This window comes from Podarcis filfolensis (assembly GCF_964270895.1).
Source record: "Podarcis filfolensis genome assembly, chromosome: 3".
Classification (NCBI taxonomy): domain Eukaryota; kingdom Metazoa; phylum Chordata; class Lepidosauria; order Squamata; family Lacertidae; genus Podarcis; species Podarcis filfolensis.
In genome coordinates, this window is record NC_139606.1 from 106,634,726 (window position 1) to 106,660,179 (window position 25,454).

Genomic DNA, 25,454 nt, shown 5'->3' on the forward strand with positions numbered 1-25,454 from the left:
CGCATTTTACTGTCTTGATTCAGTATGTAAGCCCTTTGTCTATATGTAACAGGAAAGGTATACTTCATATGATTTCTTGTTTGCCTTTTGCTTTGTTATGTTTACTTTCTAAGCTGTTTAATCTTTTTAAAAAAAATCTTTTCACAGTAAGTGTGGGAGCTATCATGAATGTAATCTACACCAATTTGAGCATGTTTGATTTCAACAGGAGCAAATTAACTTTCCCCTCAAAATCAAATGTGTTGCACTTCAATGGATCAAATTTTCTCTGTGTGGTATGTCAGCCACTTTCCTTATGCTGCTTTCTCATCTCTTAGGAAACCGGAAACTTGAAAGTGTTGCGCTTAGCAAGATGAACTTTGAATCTTTTTTGAGGAATCTGCTTTTGATTCGTCGCTACAGGGCTGAGGTGTATAAGAATAAGGCGGGAAATAAATCCACCAAGGAGGGAGAGTGGTATTTGGCATATAAGGTAAGTCTTCATCACAAACAGTTGCAGTAAATAAAATACTTACTGCTCTGATTGCGGATCTGTTTGTGCTTTTTATCTGATATCTAGTAAGATGCATTTTCTACTGCCTTTCTGCTATCCATTAGGATTTTGGGTTCCATTCTTTAGCAATTGGAGGCACCTCACATCACTCAAAAAGCATCACAAAGCACCAGTTGGGTTGAGAGCTGAATAATTATTTGGGTGAATAAGAGACCAGTGCCTAGATCCTGAGATAATAAGTCTGTGCCTGCAATTCTGTGCCTCAAATGTTTAAATTGTCACTGTTGTTACATACAGTTACTGATTCACACTTGCATACACAAAAGGGTTAATCTGAGCCCAGAGCTCAAGTTGCCAGAGTGGGTGTTGCTTAGCAGGCTTGCAGCAACCTCTGCTCCCCCTCTTTCTCTTCTTGAGTACGAATCTCTTCCAAACCTCTCTCTCCAACATTGGTTTACGGGCCCAGACAGCACCTAGATTGTTGAGAAAAGTTTTTGCTTTTTGAATTTTGAGCCTTTCATTTTTTTTGTTCTCTTGTTTTTGCTAATGGGGATAGCAAACCCCCTGCCAATGTTCTCTTTTCTTTTCACCACCCACCAGTTTTGTTTCTCTGCTTAGGCTAATCTAGTGTAATCTAGTCTTGACTAATCTAATCACTTTTTGAGTGATTTTGTTGTTGTTGCAATTTTGGTGGTTTTGCTTTTGTGCATTTTGGGGAAACTTACTTTTTAACCATGGCAGCCCAGGATCCAATGAGTGGCCATAGCTTTACCCTTGCAAAGCTTACTGACTCCACATTTGCCCAGTGGAAAATGAGATTGGAGATCCTTTTAAGGGCATAAGGGGCATTAAATTGCATTAAGAATCCTAGACCCAGAGACAACGATGAGGAAGCTGATCCATGTTAAGCCTTTTGAATCTGCAGTCAAAACTTTAAAGTTTGCATTTGAGTCTGTCAGCAAGAGCCCTCAGGCGAGATGAAGAAACTATTCAGGCTAAGACTATCCAAATAGGTGTTTCAAAAAGTCTGTCTAATGCAGGGAGAGGGAGGCAGGTGGACCAGATACATAGGTGAAGAAATTCTCAAACTGTGATTTTTCTTTCTTAAATAGGGCTCTCCAGGGAACCTTGCCCATTTTGAAGACGTTCTGTTTTCTAACCACGAAATGTCATCTTCTGTTGGTGTTGTGGGCATTCGGGTATCCTCAGCTGATGGGCAAAAACTTGTTGGCATTGGGTTTGTGGATACTTTAGTGAGGAAACTGGAAGTATGTGAGTTTCCAGATAATGACCAGTTTTCAAACCTTGAAGCTCTGCTAGTTCAGATGGGCCCCAAGGAATGTATTCTACCTACTGGAGAGGCTGCTGGAGAGATGGAAAAACTGAAAGAGGTAAGCCATGGAAATGTTATGGGCTGTAGGCTTTGTTTACATAAATTTGGAGTAGAGGCAGGAGCAGCTCATTGAAGATTACTTTTGAAACAGGTCTTCAAGCCTTAACTGGCTTTAGCAGTTAAGTTTATGTTGAGTTTTTGGTGGGGGTCAATGCTTCTGATTCCAGTTTCTGCCTTCTATACCAGGCTGATTAAGTTCGCTGAGATGGTGATACTTTTGTTATGGCTGCTTTTCAAGGACCTGGCCCAAATGTCATGGCCAAACCATGGCAAGATTCTCAGGGTCGTGTGCTCCTCCCTTCACACTCTCAGATTCCCTCGCTCACTACCTGGTTTGCATTATGTTTGAATTAGGCTAGCTGTGGTTACTGCCTGGCGCCTACAAACATGAGCCATGATTACTAGCCAAGCCTCTGTCCTTCTGCCAGTTCTACCCACACTCTTAAATTTGGGAGAAGGCTTACGGAAGTGGACAGGGTTTGGCCTTCAAGTTAATTTGTGCTGCAGGTATAGAAAAGCTAAGAAAAAGTAGGACTCTCTTCTCCCTTTTCTTTTAACATTCTTCAGTGGTTCCCAACCTTTTTGGTATGGCAACTCACAAGTCCAAAGTTACTTGGGATGGTGACACATCAATTTATTGTCACGTATTTTTGGAGCATAGGTATTTGGCTTTCAGCAGTTTCATGAAATATTTATAGTATGTCCAAAGTTATTCACAGCTTAGTTTATAGGAATGTAAAAGCATCAACCATCTTTTCCACCATATAAGGGGAATTGTAAGGAGCAGGGAGTGTGTATTTCTCACCCAGAGGTGGAAATAATGAGCTTTTATGGAGAAATCATTGCTTTCTTCATAGTTTCTAGACTAGTGGGATACATGTCTAACAAGCATGTTCATCTTGCCTAGTCCTTATCTTTTGTTAATAATGAGTAGTTTGTGTTCTAAAATGGACACAATCCATCCAAAGTGAAACATGTTACAGCTGCAATCCCAGGCTCGCTTACCTGGGAGTAAGTCCAATGGAACACAATGGGATCGTGTATTTCTGAATTAAAGTGGCTCCATATCCTATAGATTTAATGGGAAAGATTTCATGTATGTAAAGTACCTTTCCCCCCCCCCCTGGACTCCATAGTAATGCTTATATTTTGGCAGAATCTCACCCTATATTAATTGCTAATATTACAAACGATTAAGGAGAATACATTATTGTGTCTGTTATTAAATAATTCACTTTGATTATTAGTTTATCTGTAGTTACATTGATTCAAACATTTTGGTTAAAACGTTATGGTAAGATCCATTTTGAATGAATTTACATGCATGTTTATATGGAAGTTAGTAAATTTCTGGTAAAACTGCAGTTCTGTACACATTTACCTGGGAGTGAGCAGCCATTGAGTTCAGTCAGTTTCTGAGCAGACATGCATAAGGTTAGGCTGTTAAGGGTGCACTTAATAACAAAAGAAGAGCCTGCTGGCTCAAGTCAGTGGCATACCTGGTCTAGCTTCCTGTTCTCACACTGGCCAACCAGATGCCTGTGGGAAACCTGCAAGCAGGCCCTGAGAGCAAGAGCCCTCTCCCCTCCTGTGGTTTCCAGCAGCTGGTATTCAGAAGCATACTCTGACCATGGAGAACCTGCAGCTCTATAGATGTTGTTGGACTCCCCATTAGCCTTGCCCGCTTGGCCAGTGGCCAGCGTACAAGAGGAGTTGATGTCCCATAATATCTAGAGTGCCACAGGTTCCCCATTCCTGCTCTAATGGAAGAGATCATTCTCAATTTTTATATCTAAATGTATATTTATATATATTTGCAGGTTGTTCAGAGAGGAGGGATTCTGATTACAGAGAGGAAAAAGACCGAGTTTGTAACAAAGGACATTGTTCAAGATCTCAACCGCTTGCTGAGATCGAAAGGGAAAGAGAAGATGTCTAGTGCAACATTACCTGAAACGGACCAACAGGTGGGTAACCAGGCTTGAGGGTGGGGGGATATATCTCATAAAAGTGTCCTAGCCTGGTAACTTGTGGCTTCAATGGCATTTTGCCACCCGCACCTCCTCTTTGGCCACTTTCATGTAAATTCTTTTTGAAAGGGAGAAGAAATGGCCGAACCTGTTTGACAGCTTTTTTCTTTGTACGGGTTCGGAGTGGTGTTTTGAATCTGTATACCAGAATTCAGTGCTTCCCAGTGCTTTGTGTCCTATAGAGCAATCCACTGGTATGAGTGGAATTTGGAATAGACTGATCTCCAACTGAGCCTGGGCTCTGCCAGGGGTCTGCCGGCTGATGTCCCTCATCCCAGCACAGCCAAAGATACACTGGCAGAAGTCATCCATCGTGGTTATGCCAGGGCTTAGCTGGCTGATCTGAGTCCCTAAAAAGAGGCATTCCAGGGGGGTGCTGCATGACAGGGCAGGGAGAGGTTTATGCCCATCCAAACTGGCTTGTGCTATTCTTCCTGATAAATTGGAATGGTGTCTCAATGAGGGTCTGAACCAGGCCAAATTGCAATGGCTGGTATTTTGATTTAGTTTGGTAATTTTGTTTATACATGTTTGTGTTCATACATGTTTGTATTTTATACTCAAATTGCAAAGGCCAGTGGTTGTGCAGATATCTATCTATCTATCTATCTATCTATCTATCTATCTAATCTATCTATCCAGACCATAGTATGAAGGTACACTGGTTTGTTTCTAGGGGATGGTGCTTGATTAAAGGAATGCCAGTTGGAGTTGGCTTAGCATGTCAATTAAGTGTAAATGTGGGTAAAACAGTAGTTCCGAAACAAGAAGCATATTTTGTTTTCTCAGTTGGTTAAAGTGTGGTGCTGATAATGCCAAGGTTGCAGATTTGATTCACGTATGGGACAGCTGCATATTTCTGCATTGCAACTGTACAATTCTCTGATGCAAGCGTGTCATGATGGGTATCATTTTAGAAGAGGCGTTCCCTGTTGTGTGAAGGAGAGGAGAGAAATGCCCTTTATGATGCTTGCAGATTCCATTTTTTTAATAATAAAAAAATGAGCTCTTAAATATATCTATAACATGTGTAAATAAATTGCTACCTGATTAGTTGGGAGCCCATTTTTAGTCAACTAAAAGTTTTTCATTGATCTCGCTGCAGCTCATTTGCTGGCAGCCTAGATTGGACAGTAGTCTTTTGCTGGCTGCTATGGTGTATGATTGCCGCCAGGGGTCAGCCTAGCATAAGGGCCTGCGAACAAAATAGTTAATCTGGATGATACTGGAGGAATCGGTATCATCCAGATTAGCCATTTTATTTGCAGGCCCTTGTGCTAGACTTTCCCGCCCCTGCCACAAATGCCATTCCATGCTTACAGCTGCTTCTACAATCCTGATTCTGTTAGAGCAAAAAACGTAAACCAATCTTGAGCTTTCTTTTTTTTTAAAGTTTCCTGAGCATGTTACGCTTTGCATTTTAAACTCAAATTGTAGCACCGCCAATGCCACAGAAATAAAATGGTGTTTGCTACTGCTGTCCTGCTGCTGAACACCTTTACCTGGGAATAAGTACCATTTTGTTGCAGAAAACAATAATGCATAAAATGAACACCACATATCTGCCTGGCTGTCTGCTCCTGGACTATAATGTTAAGGGGAAGAGCCTTAGCTCAGTGGTAGAGCATCTGCCTTGCATACAGGAGATCCCAGGTTCAATACCTGGCAGCTCCAGGTAGGGCTGTTCCTATGTTCCCAAAATATGTTTTAGGAGAAGAAAGGAAGGATCCTGCAATGACCCAGGCATTCTCATACCAGTTCAGATGCTGATACTGGGCCTGTTTGCCACTTCACTGACATCTACTGCTCTCTGGGTGGTCATTTGGTGGCTCTAGACTTCAGTCCTGAGGTCTAGTCCTAAGCTGCAACATGGAATGGGATGCATGGTAAAAATGGACATGGTGAAAACAAATACTTTCTTGCAGCTTCTCATTGAAGTTAAATATCAAGTAAGTTACATGAATGCTTTTGAACTATTATTATATTTTTATTTGCTGGAGAGACTTCCAAATACATGTTGCTGTCTCACACATAGTGGTATATACATTTTTCTACGCGGGTCTTACCTCTGTTTAGACAAAATGACACATGTAAACTAGCCTTTGTTGGGTGCTTTTTAATTTTTTTTTATTTTGCATCATCTGTAAAATTGGAATGATGTAACCCACAGGGGGTTTTTTGCAGATAGACAAGATAAAGCCCTCTTTAAATATTTATGTTGCTACAGAAAGCAATGCAACCTTTACAGCACGGATGTGTGAAGAATATTTTAAAAGTGATATTCAGCCTTGCTGCCTTGTCTAGTTAATGTATAAGGCTACTGCACCCACCCCATCTTAATCCATATTTTCAAAAAAGTTGTTGTAACATTTATTTATTTATTTATTTATTTATTTATTTATTTATTTACGTAATTCATATTCTATACCCTCAATATATACTTGTGTTCCCAGGGTAACTAACATAGTAAGAAAAGATGATGTCCATAATAATAATAGAAGGAATGAAAACTCATGCAGCAACTGCCAATTTAAATATACAGTGGTACCTCCATTTACGAACTTAATTCGTTCTGGAAGTCCGTTCTTACACCAAAAACGTTCTTAAACCGAGGCGTGCTTTCCCCAATGAGGCTTCCTGCCGCCGGGGGCCTTCCATTAGTTGGCTTCCGTTTGTTTTCTGGGGCAAGGTTTGCTAGCTGGAACACCTGCTTCCGGTTTTGCGGAGTGCGTTGCCCGAATCGTTCGTTAACAGGACTGTTCTTAGACCGAGATACGACTGTATGGTAAAATCAAGCTGTTATACCAGAGCAATCCAAACTGCCATGGTAGAAAGCGTTTGTGGGGACCAGAGCCACCTTTCCATTCAACTCTGCCAGTCTCCGCCAGCTGGGGAACTACACTGGTGAGGAACATCCCCATACAATTGCTCAAATGGCGAATGGGCAGAAGCCGCCGCTGCTGGTCTTCATACCAGTGGTAGCCATCAGAAAACCCCAGAGCAGGGCTTTTGTGGGGAGGGCTGGACTGGCACAGGGTTCACTTGATTCTGTTCACCCCCTGCTGCCATCGTGAAGACAGGCCCAATCTGGGCTTCTTCTCCAAGATGAGCTGTGAGCTGGTGCAGCAGAGATGATTTGTGGATGCTGTGCTTGACTGCATTGCTCCAGCAAGCCCTGAAGCTGCTGTCTAGGGGTTAGAATTCCACCCTAAATTAAAGAATGCTGACATTTTTAAAGTACTGTAAACAGGTGACTGGGAGAGGGAAAGCCCACCAGTAATTACTATTTTTCAGGGAAGCTCTCCTGGAATCTTTAGGATGGATGCTTAGAAAATTGAGGAATTGTTAATCCGTTTTAGTATTTTAACTTTTGTATGTTTTTTTATGTAGGGCTGTAAATAATTCTTGATTTTACTCCTTTACCTTTTGTAAACCACTTTGAGGTATTTTTTTACAATTAAACGGTGTATAAATTTTATGGAATAATAATAATAACTGTAGCAAAAAATCTGTGAGAGATAGGTTAGACCTCTTGCATTCATTCTACACAAGATAAGTGACTGGCATCTTTTAAAATTACCATTTTTTTTAATGCTCTCCTCCCTCACCCACTTAAAATTACACACAGCCAACTCAGTGCGTGGGCAATTTTAAATTAACACACATAAGCTATGGCTAGCACTTCCTCCTCCTGCTGGGGAGACTGCCTGCAACTTTTAATAACATTCTGAAAACATGTATAAGGCTTGCTTTTAAACTAATGCTCTCCCAAAGGTTTTCTTTGAACCACACTTGTGGTTTTGTTCTTTATGACAACCTTTATTTGAATGGTGGAAGGCTTGTGCAGTTGCTAAGTGTGAGTTAAAAGTCCTTGGTTCAAGTTTCATCTCTGCCACAAACTTGAATGTAGCCTTAGTCTCCCTTCCTCTCTCTCTGCACTTGAACTACGCTTTGCAAATGTTTATTGGTGATGTTTAATGTGCAGTTTCAAGTGAGAGAAGTAACCCTGCTAAAAAGAAAAAGCAGGAGTTTTGCAGAAGAAAATGGGCATCGATGTCACTTTTAAACAGAAGATCTGTTTGTAGCTAGCTTTTCAAACAACTGCAGTTTACGTTTGCATTTCAGCACTAAAGTACTTTTGTTATATTTGCATAGTCATTTCAGTGTGGAATTAATGGCTGCTTCTGTTCTTTCTTTACTCTCCTGCTTCAGATAGTGGTTATTTCAGTTCTCTGAATGCTAATTTAAAGGTGTGTGAAGGATAAAGCCGTTGACCGGGACAGTCCAGGATAGGGCTCTTAATGGTTCCCGCCCTGCTTTGGCTGTTCACCTTGTCTCTTTCTAGCACAGAGATACAGACCTAGTTTACATATAACTTAGAGTCAGCCATGGCTTTGTGCAAACACGTGTGTTCATTGAGTGAAGATTGCAACTACTCTTGTTGCTTTGCTACCTCGGAGGGGCTAAACCATGGTTTGGCTAAGTGTTGCATCTAACCTGGGCTCATAGTTTTCCTCTTCCAGACGAAACACAAGCTATAACCATGGTTTGTTCTGTGACTTACCATGGTTTGTTTGGAGCCAGACAAGTCATCTCAGCTTTGGATATAGTTCTGTGCCAAACCATTGCTTAAGTCTGGGTAGCATGGCAGCAGTAGGACTGGGGGGCGGGGGGAGATACAGTGGCTTTGCAGTCTTTGCTCCGAGAAACCATGTGCTAACTCATTTTCGCTAAACCATGGTTTGGCTTATCGTTGCATCTTCGGAACTAGATTGCTATCAAATTTCTAGCAATAATTTCACATGGAATCATTTAACTGTCGATTCTGCTGTTCATTTGGGAACTCTTCCTTAGTTGGACGGCATCCAGCTCTGTACCTAACAGTACGCCAGTGACAAGCTGCCTGTCTTACTGCATGTGGAGTAATCCCCCCTTTTTTTCCAACCCCCCCCCCCCCAGATCGCCATCACTTCCTTGGCTGCAGTGATTAAGTATTTAGAACTCTTAACTGACGAGTCTAATTTTGGCCAATTCGAACTCTCCACCATGAACCTCCATCAATATGTCACACTGGATCATTCCGCTGTCAGGGCACTTAACCTTTTCCAGGTAAGCCGGGGCATTGCTATGTACGTAAGACTCTGGGCACAGACCTGCAACACAAACTTGCCTAAAATAGGGACACATGCCCTTTTTTTGCACATCTGTTTTAAGTTGGACACAGTTTTTTGGGGGGGAAAGTGGCATCCAGATAAACACGTAAATGAAATGTGAACACAAGCTCATGCCAGAAACAAATCTTAGTTGAATTAAGAGAACAGTATTCTCAGGTGTTAGCCCAGGTTAAGGATTTTCGAATCGGAACTTATTTTGATCAAGGCATACTCAAAGTAGACCCACTGATACCAGTAGATTGCATCCAACGTTGTGTGAGAGGACTTCTGCTTGCACAAAGACTTCCTCTCCCCTCTCCTGCAGCTACCTGCACACTCCTCAGATCCACTCCAGAGGGTCCCCCAAACCTCTGGAGCAGATTTTGATGGCCTAATGCAGTGGTTCCCAACCTTTTTTGGGCCGTATACAACCTAAGCATCTTTATAACTCTTATTCTTCAAAAAGTGAACTATTCACATGGAAGAAGCCTAAAAGGCCATTAATTTGGTCTAACTCATTCTTGAATTGCCCCCCTTCAAAATCAAATTGGCTGGGTTTGTCATGTCCATCAATTCCAGTTGGTCTGTTCTGAGCATGACTTAAGTGGATATAATCAACTTATTAAATAAATCATAATAAAGTATGCGTCTTAATTGATTAACATCTGCATACAAATAAAACAATAAATTGGAAGAGAGAAGGCGCACATACATCTCACAGGAGGCTCAGGGTCAAGGCTCAGGGACAATAGGAGTTAATAGTCCAGTAAGTCCTGGAGGGCTACTACTTCCTCATCCCTGATCTAATAGATTAGATAGACTACATGTTGCAGCCCTTGTTTTGACAGGTGTGCACATGCAAATATATGCAGATGCCCTGCAGCTAGTATTCCCCACTCCTGCATAGCATATTAGGCTGGCAAAGCTTAGATAAATAAAATATGTGCCAAAAGATTTAAGAGAATGAATTTTGTGTTGCATTGATGGATCAGGCATTTGGGAAGGAAAATGCTGGAGAAGTAAACCTTTAATCCATGCAATGTGGCAGAATCTGCCTTGACATAAGGAAAGACATAAGCCACGTTGTGAAGCTAGCCAGGGACGCTATAAAGTTGTATTGATTTTGGTATATAGCCCTGTAAAGCCTCGTATTTTATTTCGGAGCTCTACATGGCTTTATTGTTTTTAAAAACGGGCTGCTCTCTGATACCGCTCCACAGCTAAGCTCCTGGTTCCTCATCTTCACAGATCTAGTACATTTGTGTACATCCACATAGAAAGGAAAGACCCTCGCCCCCATTTTTTTCTCCCCTCTCCTCATCTCTCAATTCAGCTAGTTTGTCTTCCCTATGAGCCGCCTCCTTTGTTACTGGAAGGATGGGCTTGAACTCTGTTTCAGCATGCCAAAGCATAAAGGAAATAATTTTATTTATCTATTATTACATTTACACCCCACATAAATCAAGTTGGTTTATGTCGCTGGAGCGCCCTGGAGAAGAAGAGGATGCCTTTTCCAGAGCTGTGCTCACTGGAGGACGCTTGGAGATCCAGGGGGGCTGCAGATAGCCCAGAGCGCTCTCCCAACACTGCCTTCCAAAGAGCTCACACACTCATACGTGGCTCTCTGCATCCCATGCTCAAAATAACCCTGCAAGGTTGAGAGACAGTGATTGGCCTAAAGTGACCTAGTGAGCTCCATGAACGAGTGGAGATTTGAACTCTGGCCTTCCAAGTCATAGTCCAACACTCTAACCACTATGGAGCACCACCTCTTAATTCAGAAGAAAAGTACTAAAATGCAAAACACATGTTCTCACTTGCCACTGTTCTGCTTTTAGAGAGGTTTCACTCACTTTTGCACAAATGTTTTTTGTTTGTTTTTTTATTCGACTTTCTACCACAATGTGTTATTTCCCCTCAGCGTTCTTCAGAAAATGCTCAAGGTACGCACTGTTTGGCTGGCCTGTTAAATAAGTGCAGAACGGCCCAAGGACAGAGGTTGGTGAACCAGTGGATCAAACAGCCCCTAGTGGACAGGAACAAAATAGAGGAAAGGTAAATATTCTCTCCTTCAGTGCTGATGCTTGGAACTGCCTAGATTAGAAAACACACCAGTACTTTTCTACAATTTTGGATCACAATTTTTGTTGGTGTTTAAGCGAATATATTGAGTTGTTTGCCTTTCGGAGGATGGTGGCTTAGATTGCTCCAAAAAGGCAGGGTTGCTTTTCAGTAGCTGGAAGGAAGCTAATCCAGGGAGTTCTGGTAAGGCTGGAAAACTTCCTGAGTGTATGTAAGCAGTGGTAGTTCTAGTGTTTAGAACCACCCTTAATAGGTTTTCTCTGCTGCAAGTCATTGAAATCAGTGGGAACCAAGTGTAGCTAATTTAGTCTCGAGTCCAACTCACTGAGTTTTCTGCTGCTTCTGTTACAGTGAAACACCCGTACTGTGCTAGGCATGCTGTTTCCTTGTTTTATCTTAACGTTTGTATTAGCTGTTGCTCTCATAATTCTGATTCTGTTTGTCTTAAGCCATTAAAATGATTATTTGCTTCATGGCACCAGACTTGGTATTACGTTGGTTATGAAATCTGGGGAAGCAGAGTGCAGCTAAAGCTGAGCATCTGACCTTTTAAAGAAGTAATGTTGATTTGCATCCTTGATCTTGCAAACAACAAAAGCTCCCAATTCAGCTCAGGGCTGTGTGATTCACTTGTGGGTCAACAGAGAGGGAAAAGAGGATTGCAAATGACAGTCGGTGCCCCTGCTGTGCTTGCATGGGAAAGGGGCTTCGGCTTGGTCTTGCAGCTCCAAAAATACCTGTCACAGGTTGTCTGGTGAAGGTCTGGAAGGCTGATTTATAGTGTATGTTAGTGCACTACCTGAATTTAACTAGGATAGGCTTAATGGATTTGTATGATTAAAGTGGACTCTCAGGCTTAATGAATCCAATACATTGAATAGTTTGGCACCCAGTATCTTCTGACTTTAATACTGTGCTGTACAATTTTTAAGTTTTAGTCCTTTAGTTCTGAAAGGGAAGAAGCTGGATAATGAATAGACATGGAAAGAATACCCAGGGGCAGCATCAACAAAGTAGTTTTTTCATTACAAGGGCTTCTGGCTATGCAGCTGAACCAAACCTCCCTCTCCTCTCCCTGCACCCTGCCCAGATCTCCTCTGCAGGATTGGAGAAACTACTAGAACAGATTTAGTGGGCACCTGAGGAGAGGGAGGAGGGGTTCCCTTGCATAACCAGAAATCCTTGTGCTATCACAGTATTTTTCAATCTTGGGATCCCAGCTGCTGTTGGACTACGACTCCCATCATCCCTGACCACTGGCCCTGCTAGCTTGGGATGATGGGAGTTGTAGTCCATCAACAACCGGGGACCCAAGGTTGAGAGACACTGCTAATAGAACTGCTTCAAACAATACAGCCCCAGGATACAGCGTGGCCAAAGCAGAAAGTGCTTCTGAGTATGTGCCTGTCTGGGGTGGGTTTCGGTGTCGCCCAGTTTTCACAATGATCGCACACCTCAGTGCACTGCATACAACCCCAGGGAGGTTGCCGGCCATTCAGGAGCAGCTTTTAGAGGTGGGAAAGGGTTGCGGCAGAGAATTCCATAAAGACTCTGTGTGCATGTGGGTGACAGCACAGCCTTAACCAGGCAGCATTCACTGTCTCCTTTCTGCACCCATCTCATGTTTGCTACATAAGAAGAGCTGGCTGGACAATCCAGTCCAGCCTCCTGTTCTCAGTCGCTAACCAGATGCCTACAGGAAACTCCTCAAAGCAGGATCTGAGGACAAGAGCAGCCTCCCATTCTATGGTTTCCAACTGTGGAGGCAGAGCTTAGCCAGAGAATCATAGAACTGTGGAGTTGGAAGGGACCACGCAGGTCACCTGACTCCCTGCAGTGCAGGACTTTTTTGCCCAAGCTGGGGCTCGAATCCACAACCCTGAGATCAAGAGTTTCATGCTCCACCAACTGAGCTATCCTGCATCGTAGCCACCCTCCATGAGAATCTCCTCCATTGCAGATCTATAGAAGTTGGGATGGTAGTAGTGCCATCCTCCTAAAAAAGAAGCAGCTCTTACTCAGAAGATATCTTTCTTTAGGCTTGTCAGCAGCGACCAATGACTTCAGCAGACAGCATGTGGGCTTATAAGAAGACTTTGTGTGGGAAGAACTATGAATGTCTTCTAAAGCCCGAGGGGAAAACACATCAGGTTCTGTTCAACAAGGCCTGACAGACTCCCTGTGGAGGATTGACTTAGACCAGAACCCTGTATGAAAACCTTTTTGTGGTGTTCGTTTGCACGGGTGCCTAGATCCTTGCTCAGCTACGGTGGGCAAAGACTTAGGGAGCTTCTCTCTCGGGGCTGTTGTGAAGGTTGTAAAGCAAGCAAAGTGCTTGCGGTGGTATATAAATTACTTAACGTAACACACACCCCACGCTGGTTATTATAGTAGCAGTAGTAATATTTCTTTATTATAAAAAGTTATATCACGCTTTCCCAAAGGAAATACCCAAGGCAGCTAACAATAAAACCACAAGTTTACATTAAAACAATATACCAAAAAAATACAAAAGAGAAGATGAAACCAGCTGCCAGCTGAAAATTAACACTTTCAGTGGATCATATGATTTAGAATATGAATTGTAGAGTTGGAAGGGACCATGATGGTAATCTAGTCCAACCCTTGCAATGCAGGAATCTTTTGCCCAACGGACTCAAATCCACAGCCCTGAAATTAAGAGTCTCATGCTCTGCCGGCTGATCAACTCTTCCCCTCCCCTCTTCTGTAGCTCCCCAAAAAACTCTCCAGAGAATTGGGGGGGCCCTCCTGAACGGTTAACACTGTGGGTCCCGTGGGGCTTGGTGCAAGGGGGGAATTTCCCAAAATCAGGTGGGGGGAATCTCCCCTTGCACTTCAGCCCTCTGTGATACAGACCCCACCGACAGGTGCCCATCACTGTCCACATCTTCTTAGTGAAACAATTTTTATATTTGTATAAGCCTATTTTGGCATTAAGTGGTATATAACTTTTAAGAAATATTAATTGCATTAATAAGTAGTAGTATTAATAATACCAGTAATATCATTATCTTCCTCCTTCCTAATGTGATGTGCTGACAGAATGTTGCTCGCCTAAGACAACAGAGTTCATGGTAGACATGAGTCCTGGTCCATAGGCGTCTGTCTGTTCTTCTGAGGAGCAGCTGCAGAGGTGTTCGTGGCACTGTAGGTCGGAGCCTTCTCTGAGATAGCACTGACGTTAAGGCATTCCTTCCCTTGGGAATCTCCATTCCTTGTAGGGAAGTTCTATAACTCAGCGGTAGACCATTCATTTTGCATGCGGAAATTCCCAGATTTGGTTCCCAGCATCTCCTGGGAGGACTGGGAGAGACCCTCTCTTCGGAATCCCAGACATGCTGCCAGCCAGTGAGTTAGGTTGGCCAATGTTCTGACTTGCCACAAAGTAGCTTCCCACTTTCCTATGTTTGGTGGCTTTCGGACGTCAAGCAAAGGCAATCTTTTCCCACAAGGACCTATTTCTAAAAAATATAAACACTGTTGATTGTAATCTCAGGTATGGCTTTCTGTTGATTTACGCTCTGTTTATACAGTGCGCTAATTGCTTTTAGTTCTTTTTGCAAGCTGCTTTGGTTTTCTTTTTTTAATGAACCTGTGTTGTAAGCATTTTAATGAATGAAGAAACGTAAAAATGCTGTATCTGGCCAGTGCCACTTCAGACTGCAGGTGTGTGTATTTGTGTATGTGTGTGTGTGATGTGAGCCAATGTTTCTTTGTGCATCCCCCACCATACTTTTTTTAAAAACAAAACAAAACAAACACCTTAGATGCTCCATTGGATATTTTGTGAGAACAAAGCTGTCTCTGCTTCTCATCCGTAAAATCACAGTTGTGGGCTAATGACCAATTTCTTCAGGCAATTCAACTCTGTGGTGCCCAGATCCAAAGTCTGAGGAGCATACTGTAAATCTGTTGATGTTGGATTAAGGCCGCCAAGTGATACTTCAGCGCTCCCAGCAGCAGCAAGTTTTTAAGTACAGTACAGTGGACTCTCGGGTTGCAAATGTGATCCATGCAGGATGCACGTTCGCAACCCGCAGTGTCCGCAGCCTGCAGTGGCACGTCTGCGCACATGCGGGTTGTGATTTGGCACTTATGCGTAATTTAGCGCTTCTGCGCTTGCGCAACTGCCGAAACCCGGAAGAAACCTATTCCGGTACTTCCGGGTTTCGACGGTCCGTAACCCGAAAAAACACAACCTGAAGCGTCTGTAACCCGAGGTATGACTGTACACAGATGCAGTTTCTAGCTGGCTCTTAACTACCCGCTCCCAGTTGCTAAAACTCACCAACTTAAAATGAATGTGAAATGGCAGTCTTGCCCCCTGAAGTGTCTTGCAAGTTAATGAACACCAGGTCAGTTGTGTGATCTTCTCTTTCCCCTTTTCTTTCCTGTTTTGGCAGAATAGCAGCACAGTTGAAGCTTAATCAGAAGAAAGGCCCATAACACTAACTTGTCTCCTGCCAAATTAGAACAATGGAGTGGTATGCAACTGCTCTTTACTCAGGAGGAGACCCGTTGAAATGAACGTATGTGACTAAGCCAGGTCAATTAATTTCAGTGGGTCTACTCTGAATAAAACTTGGTTAAATGTCACCCATAGACTTCCATAGAGAGGGGTGTATGTGCAGAAACCAATCTACTGCACAAATGTATAGTTTTGCCTCTGGCTCCAGCAGCTTCTGGCATGTGGCCCCTGGAAGGTTGCTCAGCGGGGAATGTGGCTCTTGAGCTGTCAAAGGTCCCCCCCCCCTTGGTTTAGCAGATACCAGTGAGCCTATCTTCGTCCTGGGCTTGCTCATTCCCCTCCTCCCCTTTCCTCCATCCAGGTGTCTGGGAGGCGGCATTCGGAAGCTTCTGCTGTGAGTTAGCACCTGCCTCCTGTGCTGTCAGCACTGTGGTTAACACTTTACTATGGATGCTTTCAACAAGCGAGTGTCAAAAACCTTAATACGACGATGACGGGTTTGAAATGAACCATAATTAATGTCTGTTTCCAGGCATCTGCATGTGTCTTCCAGGGAAACCTACCCAATACCTAGTTGAGTATAAAGGTCTTTAAGGGCTTGTTTAAATGCTAGGCATGTCTTTTAAAGGGGTGGCTTCCATTCAGTGACAAGCATAAGCCACTTTTGCTGCTAGGAAACTTGATTTCTTTTTAGAAATATTATTCTGTTATTGTAAAATTATTTCATTTCTGTTTACTTACTGTTCCTGTGTTTCGCAACTTTATGTTGGCATTTTTTTTTCATTTGTCTGCACTTTTGATTTAGAAAAAAGAAGGAAAACACACCCTGAAAGCCAAATTTAGCAATTTGGTGGGTGAGTTTGACATGTAAGAAATGAAATCCTACCAAACGGCATGGAAATGAGTTCTGGGTCTTTGGTGTCTGAGCTAGTCCTACTCTTCTCATGGAAGAAGTGGACACTTGTAGTTTCTCTACCACTAACCCAAAGTGTGCAGTTTAGTTTGATAGTGCTCCATTCATTTTTCTAAGTGTGACTCCTTCATTGCATTTCAAATGGCACCCGTTAAAGCCCTCATGGGAGTTGTTGTTCAAAACATCTGGAGGGTACCAGGTTGGGGAAGGCTGGTTCACGCTGTTGAGTTACATTTTTATAGTCTCTTTTAATGCTGTAAAGGTCTGGCCAAGCTCAAAGTGAGGAATTGATTGAACAACATGAAATTGTTCTGGGACTGAGTGGAATTGTGCCAGCATAGCAAAATCAGCGTTGAAAAGGCATTTAAACTGGTAGTGGTCATTTTGGCTGTGATCAGATAACAGGTATGAACGTTGCTTGCGAGACCTCTTGTCTTGCTGCTATAGATAAAATGCTATTAGAATTCTCTAGAGTTTAGAGATGGGCGACTAATTTTGGATGGCCTTGGTAGCCTGCCAGGATTTGGGAGCATCAGTGATCTATGTCTTTCCCTCCCACGCCCCCTCAACCAAAAGAAAATCCTTTGGCAGGTGCTTTGGAAACATTCTGACTTTCAGGGCCCTTCCAGAGTGCAACGCAGGTTCAGGGACCAGAACTTCTTATCTCACCTGAATTCCAGTCCTGAGGAAGAGCTAGGATTGACAGCTGATTTTTTTACTTGCTCTTTGGAGGCATTCTGAGTGCATCTTAAAAGCTGCATAAAGTCAGAGGCAAGGGAGAGAGGTGACGTGAGAGGGCAGTGACCGTGACGATTTTAAAATAGTTGTCCAGAAGTAGCCTTCTTTCCAAAGCCCATTCATTCATTCATTCATTCATTGCATTCATATTCCACCTTTTCTTTCAAAGAGCTCAAGGTGGCGGTACATCGTTCTCCCCCTCATCGTTTAATCCCCACGACATCCCTGTGAGAGTAGGCTAGACTGAGAGACAGGGACTGGCTCAAGGTGCTTCTTGACTGAGTGGGAATTTGAACCCTGTCTCCCAGGTTCTAGTCTAACACTAACCACTACACCAGCCCAGTAGAAAGTGAACTAGAGACATTTTGCATGCAAAGTGTGTCCTTTACCACTGAGCTATAGCCTTTCCCGTTCCGGCAGAAAGATCAAGTCACACACGATAGCATTCAGAAGTACGACCAGTGCTGCTGTAGCCTCGGCTATAAATTTCAGTACTCCTTCATCCTCAAAACGCCAGATGTATTATCCGAGGTGATCAGTCTCAACCCTGGCTCGTGATTTCTTCTTCTTCTTTAGTCGTAGCCGAGTAAGATTGTCTTCCATAAACACGGTTTTAACAATGAGTCTGTAAGTGACTGTGGAGGCCAATTTTGGATCCTCATGTCCTTCCACAGTGGGGACAATGGTTCCCGGGTGGGAGTTGATCACTGTGTGGATTTGCCAAGCGTGCCTTCCTCTTAGCACGTTTCTCCCTTGCATCCTGAGTTTGAGTGTCTTCAAAGTCCACGATACCTTTGGTAAAGGCTGTTCTCCAACTGGAGCGCTCGCAGGCCAGTGTTTCCCAGTTGTCGGTGTTCATACTACATTTTTTTAGCTTTGCCTTGAGACAGTCTTTAAACCTCTTTCGTTGACCACTGGCATTGCACTTTCCATTTTTAAGTTTGGAATAGAGTAGTTGCTTTGGAAGATGATAATCAGGCGGATATCCGCACAACATGACCAGTCCAACGAAGTTGATGTTGAAGAATCATTGCTTCAACACTGGTGATCTTCGCTTCATCCAGTACACGGATATTAGTTTGCCTGTCTTTCCAAGTGATGTGTAAGATTTTTCGGAGACACCGTTGAAGGAATCTTTCGAGGAGTTGGAGACGGCGTTTCTAAGTGGGCCATGTTTCACAAGCATACAGTAAGGTTGGTAGTACAACAGCTTTGTAAACAAGCATTTTGGTTTCCCTGCGAATGTCCCGGTCCTCAAACACTCTGCACTTCAATCTGGAGAAAGCCGCACTCGTAGAGCTCAGGCAATGCTGGATTTTGGCATCAGTGTTGACCCTTGTGGAAAGATAACTGCCTAGGTAGGAGAAGTGACCCTGACCCAGGCACATCAAAACCTTGGCGGGGCAAGATAAAGGTCAGGGAACAGTCATGCCAACATTCTTATTATAGCACATCATCCCAGGAATTGTTGGAAACCAGGGGTCTCCCAACATGAAGTCGCTTCTAATGGCTTGTGAAATGGCTGTCAAGTGGGCTGCAGTGTAATCTATTGCTGAATTTTATTAGGCAGCAGGGACAGCTGAACCTGTTCCGATGCTCCCAAGTGCCATGGACTCTCCTGTGCATCTGATATACCTGTTGTTTGCAGGAACGCCAACCCCATCTGCCAAGTTTCCTTGTTAATTTCTCCAGAGCCCTGCATTATTATGCATACCAACCACTTGCCTTTAGCAGGTGCAAAGGTGCAAAATTACAGCAAGGGGAATCGTGCACATGCAGTTCCCCAACATCTCCGGTACATCTGTGCTGGCATGAACCACAGCTGGGTCTCCATTTGTAGTTGATCTAGATTCCTTTCCCCTCCCTTTCCCTGCTCTTCCACCTGCGTCCATCTTCAGAGGCTTTCACTGTTTTCAGGTGGTACTGAGGACCACATTGGCTGCTGAGCAGGAGCTAAAAGCATTGTAGCCAGCTAAGTTCTACTCAAGAGTTGACATATTAAAAAGAATAGTCGTGCCTGTGAACATCAGTGGGTCTACTCTGAGTAGGACTAGCACTGGTTACAACCCAGTGTCTGTACCTCTTTATAAATAAGCTACATTTGCATTGCTGTACTTTGAGTCTTACACATCCCTGATAAATTTTGAGGACTTGTAACTTGAAAATTTATTCTGTTCAAAAGTCTTTGCGCACCGTGAGAGGAAAGTATTCTCTGAGTGGAGACATGCTGTTTATACTTATAACAGAAAGAACCAACACTTCACATAGGGTTTTTAATGTTCCTAGTGGCACATTTTAAGTGGTCTCGATTTTGGATTATCACCAAAGAGAAAATTTATGCACCTCTACACGTTTCAGAGCCTTAAGTCTGTTAAGGGAAAACTGCAACATTCCTTAGTTGTTCTGGATACAGCTTCAGGGCAGCATCATTCTGACTAGATAAGCCAGACATATACAGTATATATAAATATTCAGCTCTCTAATACAGAATTGTTAGGTAGGAAGCAGACCTTCCCTGCCCCTGGGACAGAAAAGTAATACATATGAACGTTTGGATAATCTGAAGCAGCATGTAAAAATAAATACAGATCCAGCAGATTTGCTCTGCTCTAGCAGAAAGGATTCACGTGAAATAATAGTCATGGGAAAATATTTATTACCAGTTTAATAACTTGTAAGTGTTTAAGAATAGGACTTGGGGCTGAAATCTGACATAAAATTTAGCAGGCACCTGGGAAACTGTACAGTGGTACCTCGGGTTACAGACGCTTCAGGTTATGCGTTTTCTGGTTGCGCACTGTGCTGAACCCAGAAGTACCAGAACAGGTTGCTTCCGGGTTTTGGTGCTCGCGCATGCGCAAAAACATCAAATCACGACACGTGCGTGTGCAGATGCAGCGCTGCAGGTTGCGAAGGTTCCACTGTAATTCATTACAGAGCATTCTGCAGCTGACTTCAAAGTCACTATACTTTCAACAAAAAGACTTCACAGGAAGCTCTGGCATAAAACTACAGAACCAGCAAATTCTGTTGTACTCAGTTTGGACTAAATCAGGACTCTGGTTTGCTCTTTCCCTGTAGGTGTTAACAGAATCTTAATGTGATCCTTCCCCACCCCCCCAACTATAATTGCTCTCTTGAATGGGCTCCTCTGTTTTGCTCTTGCATATATTTGTGACTTGCAGAGAAATGCCACAGACCCACTGCCACCCTTTTAATCTATGACCTTTTAATCTGTTTGCAATTTCTCCCTCTTGTGAATGAGTATCTTATCTGCCCCGGCATCTGGGGATGGCACTTGCAATGAAGGAAGTGGACTTCCCCACTTGGGGGCCTTGTGCTGTGATAAATCTGTTTTGTAAGATGCTACAGGACTACCTGTTGTGTTTACTGCAACACGCTGCTACCTCTCTGGCAAGCCTCAAAATTGTAGCAGTGGATTCTGCTGAGCACTAGAAAAAGATATGTAGTCCACACTTTGCCTTGATAACCTCAGCATCTAATTTCAAAGCCTCCCTTCATGCAGTTCTTACAGTTTTGTTATTTAGTAATAACAGGAGGGGAGCACTCTGCCCAAAAGAACTGCAGAACGAGAGGCTTATAAGAGATCTATGACTCTGAAGTGTGAGCAAAAGAGAGGTGTGTGAATTATATGAAACCCTGGCTTTGGTGCACATTGAGGAGTACTATATATCTTAGTGCTAAATCATGTTTCTATTTTATATCTTATCCATGAGTGTTTGGGGTTGTTTTTACTCTTTTTAAAAACTAGTCTTTAATGTGTGCCTTGGTTGGTGTTATGCTGAATGCTGAAAGTAACTATTGGAGGAAATTTGTGTTGTTCATTTATTATATGAAATACTCTTGGTGGTTAATTGTTTTTAAAAATATAAAGCTTCCTATTCATCATAGTTGCATAAAACAATATGGAAATGTCTACCAATTCCTTTAGCCTGCCTCTACATTTCTTTCTAATGCCAAATCATGGAAGCAGAATAAATTTAGAAGTGCCAAGCAGTTCTCTGCAAACAGACCAGGTTTGCCTAATCTTCATTGTAAAATTTGATAATATTTGCATGGGTGCGTTTTCATTGAACATACAGTACTTCATGTATTGCTTGTTTGTTAATTTCTTCCAGTAGTCACGTTCAGCATTAACACGTTTCAGAGAAGCATTGTTTGGTACTAAGACATATAACAGTCATTCACACACCAAAACCAGTACCGCTTGCTGGTGGCATCTGTATGCAAACAAACAAACAAACAAACAAGACAGGTTATCTGCCTCAAATTTTGAGATTTTATTTGCTTCTAAAAGACCCTCTTTCCACTCTAGGCAAATTCTCCCATTCCTTCCTTGTATTTTGGAGTCCTGCTTATTTCCCTTTGTGCCTTTGTGCTACAGTTTGAATCCTCCATAAGAGCATGGTACCTATAGTTTCTTCAGCCAAAGCCTGATGGTTGCTCAACAACTGCTGGATACGTCATGCAATAAGATGCTTCAGCTCATGAATCTGAAATGTCATTTTCCTTTTTTAGCACCATCATGATGTTTGTGCCACATTTAGTTGTGATTCACAATCGCCTCCTGGATCATCTTCTTCGTTCCCAGCAGTGCTTCTGTCTAGCCAGTGTCCCTTGATTTGAGGTCATATGTTTTATTCCCCCTTCTTTATTCTGGGCTTATTTTTTCAGCAAGAAACTGCTTTGCAAATAAAGTGGCCCATCAGCTGCTTTCTAGTGATATGGAAGGAAGGCAGAGCCTTCATTTCTGACATTCCTTTCTCCCTTTCATTTCCAAGCTTCCAGGAAGCGTAGGGCATAAGGGGTGGTGATGAGCTACTTGGAAACTGGCAGATGCATTTGTCAGGACCAGATCTGCCCCTGACGCCACCAGCTTCTGATATCTAACCTAATTTCCCCCAAAGCCACAGTTGTGTCTACGAAGAAGAAAAGCGTAACGCTGGTTATGCTAGCGAGGCTTTTAGCAAGATGTCACTGAAGAGTTTCTACTTAATTCCAGAAGCATTTAACGGAGAGTTAGCCTGGTAAATTAACAAGTCAGCTGTGCACTGAACTGACGGCAGATCTCAGCCCTCTGTGCTTTGACGGCTATCAAAGCTTGCATTAATTTGTTCTTCCTAGTACAATAATGCTGGAGTGTAGGAAGGTAAGGAATCGTCCCCTTTATGGAGAAAGAAGCAATAAAAATATCCCGAGCGCTCTGCTTTGCTTCAGAAGCAGAAAGAGATAGAATTCTAATGCCATGGAATTATTGCAGGAGTAGAAGAAAAATCATCCTTCAAGAGGGTGCATTGAGTTTTGGAGAAAATAAAACCCACTACTTGCAGGTCTCATTTGTCATTTGTGGGAAAATCTCCTTGCTTTATGACCCTTTTAAAAAGTGGGATTTTCCCCCCCATATAGCCTCAACAATGAAAAAAAAAATGGGAAGAAAAGAGAATTAAGCGGGTAATGTTCTCTAGAATTCATTCTTTCTGATCCCTGCTTTGGATTTAACGGAGGAGGATGGGTCATATACTTGGACTCAAGGCGTTCTCTGGAGGTGGCATTTTGGCACCTGACCTGAAAAACCAGAAATGTTCTCCCAATCTCTCCTCCTGCACATGTACCCATCTCCCACTTGCTGACCGTGCTGCTCTTGAGAAGCCTTCTGCAAAATTTAAAAAAGCAGAGAAGGTTGATTGTCTTAGTGGTACTTGTTTGTGGTGGATGGAAATACTAATTAAAAGACAAAGCTGGTAAACTTATTTAGCTTACAATATTTGGAACCTCAGACTGCATTTCTGCTAGTGAGCCTGCGTCCCCTCCTGTCCCCACTATCGGGTTTTGCTTTGTGATGAGAATGGGAAGCAATTTTGTCTTTTGAACGGACTAGGTGGGGCCAAGAGTGCAATATCTTGTAGAGCCCCAATGTGCTTCTGTAGAGAAGCACGTTGGGGCATACACGTCAATGTTTGGCCCCCAAAGAATGAAGCTTAGTCAGGGAAGGGGTTAGATGCTGTTATGGCTTCTCCTTGTATATGTTCTTCCTTGGAGAAGGAGAGAGTGCTGTATAGGCTGCATGCAAAGGTCCTATGGGCCAGTTCGAACCACCAGTGGTCCACCCCATTTCATTTGGGTGGTCCATGGCTTGTCTATCAAAATGGAATGCAAAGTCATGGTTGCAGGACACTTGATTTCAATCTCTGTTTTAAAGATTCGTCTTTTAAGCATTACTCTGTGTGTGTTTGTGTTTGTGGGTATGCTTTGAACATCCTAGGCCTAGCCTACTTCACAGGGTTGTTGAGAGGATAAAATGCAGGTGGGAGAACCATGTACACCACCTTGAGCTCCTTGGAAGAAAGGTGGGATAGAAATGTCATGATGTTGATGATGAAGTTTTTAATGTTTGAAGTTTTATTCTGTTTTTAGTCCTCTGTTGGGAGCCTCCCAAAGTGGCTGGGGAAACCCAGCCAGATGGGCAGGGTATAAATAATAAAATTAATAATAATAATAATAATAATAATAATAATAATAATAATAATAATTATTATTTAGTGTTCTGCTTCAGGGGAGGGTATTGCTGAACTTTTTAAAGATAACAGTTTCCCGTTTAATTCTCATTGAAACCTTTGACCAGACATTTATCATGAACATTATTGATGGCAGCAAAGCAAACTGCCAAGTGACTGGCTCCAAGCTGTCAAGATTTTCACTTGTTTGGCTCTTCTCACTATGATTTTCAGCCACCGTCAGGGAGTGGGCTGTTGGTGCAAGCTGAATCTTATGTGCTTCCATTAATAAATAAAGGAGGGAGTGTAGGGACAGAGAGCGATTGTAGTTGCCTCCGGAGGCTACGAAAGCCCTGTGTGCACGAACTGACTTTTTGGTCTCTTTTTGTTTCATCTTGTCCCACCCTCAGGCTAAACTTGGTGGAGGCCTTTGTGGAAGACACAGAGCTGAGGCAGTTTCTTCAAGAAGACGTGCTCCATCGCTTTCCGGACTTCAACCGGATAGCGAAAAAATTCCCCAAGAAAGCCACACTCCAGGACTGTTACAAAATATACCAGGCTGTTAATCAGATACCGAATGTGATAGAAGCACTGGACAGAGTTGACGGTGATGCATTTTCACTGTTGTGCTATATCTGGAATCGCCATTTTCTTAAGCTGGCGAGAGGCAGCGAGGACTTGAATACAGTTGCTTGCTTCATAATATGGATTCCATTGGGACAAGGGTGGAGTGGCTTTATCCCTCCAGATATTGCCGACCTGCAACTCCCACTGTCCCTGGCTATGCTTGCTGGGATAATGGGAGTTGTAGCTCCATCAATACCTAGAGGGCCAAAACCTCTCCTTGCTTTCAGAGCTTGGGCTGCAGGGTTTGTGCGTGGGCTGCCCATCTAGGCTAGGAGCGCTGGAGGAGGAAATTGCCCCCAATATCTTTCTGATTCTTGAGTGGGCCTGGGATCAGGTTCCTGCCGCCCAGGGCTGCAGCCCACAATTCTCAGGCGCTGTCATAAAAGAGGAGGCATAAAGCCATCAAGCACAAAGCAAGAAAAACAGTAGAGGCAATAAAAGCTCCATATAAAACCAGCTGTAAAAGCTATAAAAGCAGCGCAAGGGCTGGAAAAAACACTGGCAATTAAAAGCAGCTAGTTTACGTGCTGAGAAGCCTTGGCAAATGAAAACGTCTTTACGTTAAAAAAAAAGACAACACATTCTTTCCTTCCTTTTTCACATAGAAAGTGTTGCTTTTGCAGGACTAATTTGTGAAGTGCATGGCTAATTTTTCCTCCAGTTTTAAAGTGTTTTAGAGCAGCGTTTGCCAAGCCAGTGCCCTCCAGAGCTGGTTGGGGGTTGTTGGGAATTGTAGTCCAAAATCCTCTGGAGGGCAGAGGCTTAGCAGAACATCCAGGCTGTTTCCACCTCTCTCCCCACCCCACAACACCTGGTTTCAATATTAATAAGTGTATCTTCTCAGTCAGGGCAATTTAAAGTAGAAGGTTGGATTTTTTTTTTTTAAAAAGCAAAATGGTGAACTTAAGAGAACTGCCTTGCTCATTAAGAGAAGAAAAAGGATGGACTATTTTGACCTCTGCAGATGTACTTTTCTGATTTGAATGTGCCAGTAGCTAAGAAAATGAAATGGGAATGTCTG

The 25,454-nt window shown here is 43.0% G+C and overlaps 1 protein-coding gene across 1 annotated transcript in view; it reads left to right on the forward strand.

Annotated features, from left to right (window-relative positions):
* Window positions 1-25,454, forward strand: part of MSH2 (mutS homolog 2) — a 50,478-nt gene that overhangs the window by 2,626 nt on the left and 22,398 nt on the right. Inside the window, exons 2-7 of the mRNA XM_083605033.1 lie at window positions 318-472; window positions 1,606-1,884; window positions 3,707-3,853; window positions 8,876-9,025; window positions 10,991-11,124; window positions 24,217-24,413. Of these exons, the coding sequence (XP_083461159.1) occupies window positions 318-472; window positions 1,606-1,884; window positions 3,707-3,853; window positions 8,876-9,025; window positions 10,991-11,124; window positions 24,217-24,413 (1,062 nt within the window). The remainder of the gene's footprint in view (window positions 1-317; window positions 473-1,605; window positions 1,885-3,706; window positions 3,854-8,875; window positions 9,026-10,990; window positions 11,125-24,216; window positions 24,414-25,454) is intronic.